The sequence below is a fragment of the Etheostoma spectabile genome, chromosome 9 (genome assembly GCF_008692095.1).
Source record: "Etheostoma spectabile isolate EspeVRDwgs_2016 chromosome 9, UIUC_Espe_1.0, whole genome shotgun sequence".
NCBI lineage: Eukaryota > Metazoa > Chordata > Actinopteri > Perciformes > Percidae > Etheostoma > Etheostoma spectabile.
The window spans coordinates 37768531-37777884 of record NC_045741.1 but is presented as its reverse complement, the minus strand read 5'-3'; the positions used below and the strand labels follow the sequence as shown (position 1 = coordinate 37777884).

The 9354-nt window shown below is 41.7% G+C and overlaps 1 protein-coding gene across 1 annotated transcript; it reads right to left on the bottom strand.

Moving 5' to 3' along the window:
* tmem161a (transmembrane protein 161A) lies at positions 1-4282 on the bottom strand. The gene is made up of 11 exons (XM_032526427.1): positions 4137-4282; positions 3471-3574; positions 3292-3375; positions 2965-3056; positions 2586-2742; positions 2050-2265; positions 1753-1896; positions 1530-1643; positions 1194-1368; positions 968-1064; positions 1-336 (listed from the first exon to the last, which is right to left on the bottom strand). Exons 1-11 carry the CDS (start codon positions 4137-4139, stop codon positions 32-34), a joined length of 1491 nt encoding a protein of 496 aa, XP_032382318.1. The 5' UTR covers positions 4140-4282; the 3' UTR covers positions 1-31.
* Between the last annotated feature and the right edge of the window lie 5072 nt (positions 4283-9354).

Here is a 9354-nt window from a genome sequence, read left to right as displayed (position 1 = left end):
TAGAACCGTGTGGCACTCCCGTTTCCCTCAGTTAGTTCTGCATTAGGTACTGGTGGAAGTAGATTCCAAACAGAGAGCTGATGACCTGGCAGGCAGCCACCCACCACGTCAGGAAGGCGAAGAAACCTCGGAAGAAAAGTGGAGTGAGGACGGACCGTAGCGCTGTGAAGGCCTCTGTTAGGCGTGCTACCGTGACCTGGACGTCCTCCTCCATATCCTCCATGCCCTCGTCATCTTCATCGACACCCCCGGGCAGCACAGGCGCTGCTGTGGGCATCACCAGTATTGGTGTTACCCCGGGGGTCTGCTCTGCACCGGCCACCCAGGAAAAGTCCCCTATAGGATTGGTAGAGATTAGTCAATATTTTGATTTTAACACTCAACTTGGGAGGAAAAGGAAAGAGAGTAGGCTTTCAAAAGAAACCATGTTTGACCGAAACTTGATACTACTTGACTTACTATGGAGTTTTCTAAAATGCAACTCCACTGTAGCTGCAAATGTCTTAATGTGATGTTACAGGAATGTTTTGACACATTGGGAAATATGCTTTACCAATCTCATATTTGTCTTGTTAAAATGTGACCACAGCCAGCAGTTAGTTAGCTATCCAGGTTAGAAACCGATAGCCTGGCTATGTTGCATTTTGTTTGTTGAATCTAAAGTGTTACAGGAGGTTATGTGCTGGACTATGTTTGGTTGGAAGCAGTAGCTGTTTCCCCAGACTGTACGGTAAGCTAAGCTAGCCGGCTCCTGGCTGTAGCGTGATATTTAACAAACAGATATGAGAGTGGTCGACCGATCTTCTCGTCTTACTCTCCACGAGAGAATAAACACATGTCCCAAAATGTCAAACTATTCCCTAAAAATCTACATTTGAATCATTGGGAAAAAGCACAAACACACAAAGATCAAGTGTGGCTTATTCCTCACATGCAGTCTTCATGATGGTGGTGGTATTTTACGTACCTAGTGCCTTGAGTGCCAGTGTGGAGAACAGGATGAGAAAAACAGGAACCAGATACTGGAGGGTAATTACAGTCAGGTAGCAAAAGATACGGGTGACCTGAAAAACAGCACATTTATCGTTATTTTACACTTCACATGCAGTTACTTTTCCACTGCCAATACATTTCCACTTTATGTAAAAACTATTGACTTCAAAGTTCAACCCGTCTTTGTTCTAATATCTGACCTTCCTCTGAATGTCAATCGCAGCGATACGGCCCGCCTCCTTCTTCATCTGCTCCACCCACTTCTGAGCCAGATTGAGGTAGGCCTGCAGGTGGTAACGAGTCAGTGCTAGCCGCAGCACACACAACGCCACAATGATCCACAGGCGCATGCTGTCAAATGTTTCACTGGAAACTCTGCAAGCAGGAGAATAGGAGAGAAAAAAAAGCTTAGAAAAAACTAAATGTGCCATTTGGAGGACATCTTGCAATAATAGCCATGGTTGCTGTCTTGACAATTGAGAGAGTAGTAGTTGGAATGGACAAAATAAGCAAATATGTACAGTATGTGCGCTCACATTGTGACAGAGTTCTTCCCCATAGGTGCATTGGCCAGGAAGTCCCTTGCAATGGGTTTCACCCATAGAAACAACACAATGACTGGAGACAGGAAACTAATTTGCAGCAGAAACCTGCAGGAAACAATAAAGACATATAAGAGAGTGAAATACTGCTAATGTAGGTGTTTAATAAGACAGGGAGTACATTGCTTGCTTTGGTAGAAAATGCATCAGTTCTTACTGGATGAGTGGTCGGTCTGAGTTCATCTGTAAAGCATCTAGATGAGTCTGAGCCATTCGCAGGCCGGGGAAGGCCAGGAGAGCCCCGATGTAAGAACAGAAAGCAGCAAGAACAAGCTTCACTGTCAGCTTGGTTACTGGGATTCTAAAGGGAATCAAAACAACAACAAAATGAACCAAATGGAGCTGCGTCGAGCACAGCTATCTGCCGAGTAACTACTGTTACTGGCTCATGCATAGTACTTAACCAAGGTGGTGTCGTAGTCATAAGTTGTCTTTGCAGGAACAGAATACTTACGACCAATCGGCGTAGCCCTGCTGTTTGGCAAAGACTTCCAAGTTGTCAAAGAGGTTGGAAAAGCCTGACTCCAGGCCGAACTCCAGGTAGTCCTCTCTGACCACTAGCACCAGCATGGCCACGAGCAGAGACAGGAAGCCAAAGGCAAGGCACACCGAGCGCTCGCCGCCCTCCTCTGAGCGGAAGTAGTGGCTCATCAGAGTGTGAAGGGTCTTTCTGGGGGTTGTGGGTTAAATTAAAACTAACAAGGAAAAAGTTACCATTCAGTCCAATCCCCATATATTAGGCCACTTTATCTTTAGTTTATTAACCGATTAGAAAATATCCAAAGTCTTTTTAATATAAAGTTTTACCACTAGCACAAGTCCTAATAATAAGATGTAGACTAGATGCTACATTGTGTTTGGTAATCGTTCATGCAAAACATTAGAGACTGCAGCTCTAGAAAAAGTTAACTGTGTTTAGTACTATCAATCCGTAATAATATTTACAGACTTATCCCGTCATGACAAAGTGACTTTACAGTTGAAGGATACATACTGAAGAGAACAGTCAAGACACACCAGATGGCTCCGATATTGACCTCTTTGCTGGCATCCACAACACTGTAGTAACACTCAGTGAACAGGAAGACACCTGTTGCATAGACTGCAAAATCTATCAGCCACTGGTACTCCAGGAAAAAACGCAGCACTGAAAGTTGAAACAAGACAGAAAAAACATTAGTAGGCTCAGGAGATTATTTTGTGCTCTACCTGTTAATTAAAACTGTGATCCATACAATGTTTTTTAAGGAAAGGACTATAAAAAAATGCAAATACTGTGTATGCATTGTGAGTCAATACCTGAGCTTAAGCACTGTTTGTACTTGCACAATGTTGCTGTAATAAAGATAAAAGGAAGTGTTTATTTTACCAAGGGCGTCAATGGCGTTGACTGGAGATTTCTCCAGGTGAAGGTCGATGTCTTTGGGCACAGTGAGAGGCTTGTTCTCCCCATTCTGTCTCCTAGAAATAAAACAAAGAAGACACAATGATGTAAAAAAAAAAAATCTGCTGTTATTGAGAAGAAAAAAAAGAGAGTGACAAGGCCAGCTTGTCTCAATAAGTCTTTTTGGTTTTGCTCAGAAGTGAAGTACAGCACTGGCAACAAAGAGTTATGGGTTATCATTTTTCTTCCTGCAGACTGCATTACTTTGCGGTGTCTCCTTTCTGAATCATCAGACCCTTCCCCAACTCCCACCTGTCTCTCCTGGTCTGTTTAGGCATCTGCTTCCCAGCCAGTGCACACAGCTCTCCTTCCGATGGGTGTTTGAACCGGAACAAACTGAAAAAAAAAACGACATGTATGTATGTATACAGCGCAGAGCACAGTATGTGTATAATGTACAACCTGATTGTGAGGGTGATAAAGTATTATACCTGCCATTGCAGATTAGCCAGCGTGCAAATGAGCAGTGTGGAGCCATCCTCTGCATAATGCTGGCTGCCAGCAAGCTGACCACCAGCTGAATTCCCATCAGCGCCTGCAAGAGCAAACACACACATGTTTAAGTATGAGATCCAACTATAAAACACATCTCTGGACACGAAAACATGTAACGTTGTGCATCAGTAGGTAAATGCGCCAGAGACGGTCAGAGAGTATGTGTGCCTTATCCACAACTGTGACAGTCAGTCAAGACAGTATTTCATTTTGACTCTGCTTACAAGACAAGAAAGCTTCAAGAACAAGTAACGTTAATTTGAGCTAATTTACACGATAGGTAAGTTTGTCCACAGGCTGCATAAGGAGCTAGCTAGGTCTAACGTTCAATGCTAACGAGCTAACAACTACGTCCAACAATCTTAAACATCGAATATGTTGAAAGCTCCTGCAAAATGAATGAAAGTTAGCAAATGGCTATCGTGCTAAATTTAGCTAAACTTCACCACCTGTCAGTGCTGCTGGAAACGTTAGCTAGCTACCTGGCATTAGCACACTAGCTAGCTCTTATTGAAGCAATTTACAAGCAAAATGAGCTCGCTGGCGAACTTACCAGCAGGCTAATAACCACCTGCCACCTACTGGTGTGAGAATTAACTTACCATCTCTTTTCTAAAAAGAAAGACTTGGTCAAAACCAGACTAGATGCCGGAGCTTCTTCACATGCAGGAAAGTCTTGACAGCTGAACCGACTGACATGTGAAACTGCTGAATGTCCCGGATGTGGTAGTGGAGTCGCGCTGCCTTCAGTTGCTCCTCGAAAGCTTTGTAAATTGGACGACTTTTGATTTCTACCAGCACACCAACTGCTGCTCAAAGGAGGGAAGTGAAGTAGCCTACATGAACCGTTCTCTTGCTACAGACATGCCATTAGCATGACCGGAGTACAGTCATTATTTTGTAATTACCGCGAAATGTTTCACGTTTATTGTACTGCTGCAGTGATTTTTCGAAATGATTTAGGCCTATTTATAATCAAAAACTCAAGGTAATATAAAATTGTAAACTTCGCAATAGCCAGTTACGCAGTTAGATTAGGAACAACTCCATCTAGGCCTGTTACTTTCAGGTAACTAGTTATAATAACTTCACTTTTTGATTTCGTTTGAAAGTCATTGCTGTTCCTGTTATTGCTTCCATGTGTCAATAGTAACTAATCGTAGGGCCTACTTTTTATGAAAAAATCCCTCTTCTGCATTTTTTTTTTGACTCCAATGAGTTTTGACAAGAACTCATTGGATCTACATTTTTGTTTATTGCCAATGTGCTCTCAAAATAATTACATCTACTTGATTATGAAAAACATTGGCAGTAATAGACAGTATTATCCTTGTGCCATATGTCCTAAAGATGCATATACAATATTCATCTTATGTAATAAAAACCAAATGTGATGTCAATTGACATTAGTGTATACATACTACTGCAATCATTTATGATTATTGGAAAGCCCCATAACCATAATAACGTTTATCTGTAAGATGAATATAAATATAAATGAAGGAAACAGCATTCGACTAACTCAATGTGCCCCCTTCATCTGTAAAACCAAACCAAACCTACGCCCCTGAGTTTTAACCGTTTTATTGAAATTGTTTAAATGTCCAACAAATGAACCCAACCTACAGGGGCATCTAAAAGCTCACTGCTCTCTATTCTCAGCCTCAATATTATTTTATTTCCAGGGTTCATGGAGGCAATATAGTATCCCCAGAGGAACAGCGCTTTCATTGGCTCATAGTGACACTAACTAAAGAAATATTATTACAATATTTAAAATATTATTAAAAGAACATGTTTCCCCATAATAACACTGCACATACCAAGTGTTATCTGAAAAATATTAAGAAGACAAATGTACTCCCTTCCAAATAAAGTATAAGTATATGTAGCCTTTTAATGTAGCCAGCAGAGCAGGTTTAATTAAACCACCATGCTCACACTCCCTCCTCATCTCTAATTAAAATGTAAAAGGTTATCCATTTTAGTTCCCTGTTCTACATCAATACCCCTTAACACCTCTGTGAGATCCTACTAATGATAATCCCCATGTTTCATGCTTCCACCATCATGTATCTTAACATTTCATTGAATTAAAAAACAAACATTATGCAAATGGTGAAGCTTAACATCTCCGATATGCTCCTCTTACTCTCTGGCATTGAACCACACAGAAGCCAGGGAGGATGAGAGAGGACGCAGTGTGATTTGATGTAATCATGAACTGAAGTTTTTATTTTTTCCATTTAGATGAATAAAAATAGGGAAATCCAATCGTTATCTTTAAACCTGCAGACAACGTTTATGTGTTTGTAATGTGTTGCTTTACTATGTTGTATAATTGCTGAGCCTTATTACAAACCACCAGGTGTTTGGGGGAATATTGTGCACTGATGCATCCTCTGTGTGTGCTATGCTTGGTCACTTAGGACGAGAATGATTGTCCACACACACACACACACACACACACACACACACACACTGGCCTGTACATGCATTATAATGGCAGCTCATCCTCTGTAAAGCGGAGGCCTGTGTGCCTCCAACAGTGCGGAGTGTTTCCAGCCGCACGCCTTCCAAAAGATCTTTTACCAAAAACCATTCACCACATTCAAATCTGTGTTTAGCATGTGCGTTCATGTTATTTGGGTGGTCTGCAGAAGTTGATTGAATTCCCACTTCTTGCTAATTGGGGACACCCCTTCTGCTGAAGGTGTGTGTGATCCTTTGCCCCGTGAATTTGCGCACAAGAGCATGACATTTCAATGAGAGCTGTGCATTTTGATCAAATGGAGCTTTGTGCGATGAAGCAACAGCATGACTAGGGGGAATGTATGCACCAGGGGGAAGGCATCTGTAAACATAAATCACATCAAATTACTTGTTCAGTTCAATATCAAACTCTGTGTGGTTGTTAGATGCTCATGAGTCTTGCTGATCGAACTGCAGTCTACTGTATATCCAAAGGCAATTAGTTTGTGACATTCTGAGCGAGGGGAAATGGAGCGATCACATTTGAATTAGGGTCTTATTTTGTCCACATTACCTTTAAAGACACAAAGGTGCTTGTTTCTCCATCTCTCCTTGCTGCTGAAGGTAAAACGTACCCCATATGTATGGACTGATGTGGCAAACCAGAGCATTTGAGAACTTTATGACCTCTTTACATGCGGATAGTGCAAGATCAAGAGAGCTTTGTCTTTCATTGCCATGAGATCATCCAACGTGGGCTTCTTTAAAATCATAAGCAGCAAAAATATACAGAACAGGTTCAATATTCTGTACTCTGTGTCCAACATCTCTGTCATTAAACTGTCAGTCACTCTGTGAGAAGAAATGTCTGTCTGTGTGGAAAAACCCTTCCACAATCATCATCTTTGACACAAATGCTAATCCCCCTGCCATGTTAGCCATCTGTGGCTGAAGTGGCGGGGCAGAAATTACTGTGGTAAATGGACACAAATAAAATGCTAATTCACCATGGGCTACAAGTGGCTCCCCTCCCTCTGCTCAGCTCGGGGGGCCTCTCGGTTCCCACACCACTTCCCTGTGTCTCTCCCAGGGTGCTGCTGGGATCCCGGCGGCTGCTTCGGAGCCCGCAGCAGGGATGCAGCCCTCCCATTGGCTCGTCTTTGTTTGCCCACATGCATGGTATTCATTGGTTGATCTGAATATATGCAAATTCTGCAATGGTGGCCCGTCAAAGGAAACTCCCACCACCACCACCACCACCATGTCTTATCCCCTCCTCCTGTCTCTCTTCATTTTCCCCGCTCTTTTGCTTTTTGTCTCTTTCCTAACTGCTGCAGTGTGTGTGTGTGGGGGGGGTAACTGTGGGAACCAACTATGGAGGGACAGATCTGCTTTGTCACAGGGATTTATTTAGTAGTGAGACCCATGACTGCTAATTACATAAACACAGACTTACTGTATAAGGAAGAGAGGAAAAGAGTCTGGAAAGGTGATACACCATCCTTCAACCTGATTACTTTTGTGATTCGAACCAACCAAATATCAGGGTCACAAGTGTTAGATATGACGGGGTCAGACAGACGCATGTCTTTCTAATCAAACATTCAGCATGTGTCATGTCTTGCTGAGGTCAGTAATAATAAGAACGTTAGTGTGTACTGTTGGTTTGGACTTGCAGGCCAAGTTTCTACTGTGAAAGAAAAAGGCAAGAACCTCAGTGTTGAAGTCTTTTTTCTTAAATAAGAAGATGTTGCTCAGTTTCATATAGGCCTTTTATTACAGCAGATATTGAGACTCTATAACATTAACAATCCCTCATCTGAAGCAACCAATTGGACTTCAGCCATTATTAATTTGATCATTCATACATTTACTTTTTCTATGGTGACATGCTGAAATGTCTGCAGTGACAAAGGCCTATTTAAAAAAAAAAAGTTATTCCACAACAATACTATTTAAAAAAAAATAGGAGTTATTCACCTAAAAGCCATTTTGTTAGTTATATAGTCCTTCCTCTGTAATGAAATACATTACAGTATAGCTGCAGGCTGTGGATTTAAAAATATGAAAACATACATACATTTGAAGCCTATCTGCATTCAGGCTTCCTATCTGCATATTCACTCTCTGCATGGCTCGTCTACTTTCTGGGTACGGATTCAAACAGAAGGGAATTAGCTCTGCCTGACTCTGCTGTGATGTGTTAAGCCGTTACTTTGGCTCGTCCTCACACAGACTCTGGATTTGGACGACACGAATCGTTGCGCACTTACACCGTAATTACGCAAATGTATGCTGCTTATTTTATTTCACTAAGTGTCATGGCATATGGATGATGCCATGGATGATCCAGCATGCACAGATGGATGATGTACATGCACACACAAATACATACACCAGTGTCATTTGGCACTTAAAGAATTACGCAAAAGGCTTTATTTTTTTGCACTATTTTCTTTTTCCTTTTTTGCGTCAAATGAAAATACGTTTGCACAAATGATCATTAACACTAAATTAATCAAATACTAGACACCTTTCATCATTGAATCGCAGCCCCCTTACACAAGCACTCACTGATTTTTATTTAAGTTGTTTTCTTCATCCAGCTTACATATCCTCCTCTGTGATTGATAGGTGTATATGTTTATTTAAAAAAAAAAAAATGAAATAATGGCTTTAATACCTGACTCGAGTCATCTTCTTCGTGAAAAGAAGAAGCTCCTCATGTTTTGGCACTGCACTACATGCCCAGGAGAGGATTTCTGAGAACAGGCCGCACCAAAGTGTCCATCTGCTGTTTACTGAATTTTCAAAAGCACCTTTTCAAGAACAGTAAAAAGCCCCCATGGATAAAAATGATTGTACAGTTTTGCATTTGTCAACTTTTTAAAAAGCGCATTAAACACGCCTACGTTCAGTCATTCATTAACAGTCTTAACTGGTTTTTGCTCCAGATATTGGAAAGTGAAACCACACAATTTTGTCTTGTAAAATTGTTTGAATTCTTTTTTCAAAACACCACCTTCTTTGTGAACTCTTCTTCTTGAGAATTGATAAACCGATAGTAAATGATAAGCTGTGTGTAAATGTGTTTGCAGGCCTACAGTGGAACCGGCCTCCCACTTCCCCCAATGAATTGGCTCTGCGCGTTCACGTGTTTTGAATGACAATCAGTGCGCACTGGCGCTGCGCTTGAACTTGACCGGCGGAATTGCCTGGGAAAAGAGGCGCGACATTGGCCCTTTGCTCCTCTCCTTTATGGAGTGGAGGCTGTTAAGACTGATGCCAGCGCTCATTAGCATAAACTTCAGCCTGTTCCCAATTAAACCAGGAAAGCAGTAGGAACAC

What these genes read in the sequence shown, in the direction of transcription:
- tmem161a (XM_032526427.1), bottom strand. An exon ending in AAACAGACCAGGAGAGACAG is followed by an intron (nt 3,057 to 3,291) that starts GTGGGAGTTGGG and finishes TTTTATTTCTAG; the next exon opens with GAGACAGAATGGGGAGAACA. An exon ending in CAGGGCTACGCCGATTGGTC is followed by an intron (nt 1,897 to 2,049) that starts GTAAGTATTCTG and finishes GATTCCCTTTAG; the next exon opens with AATCCCAGTAACCAAGCTGA.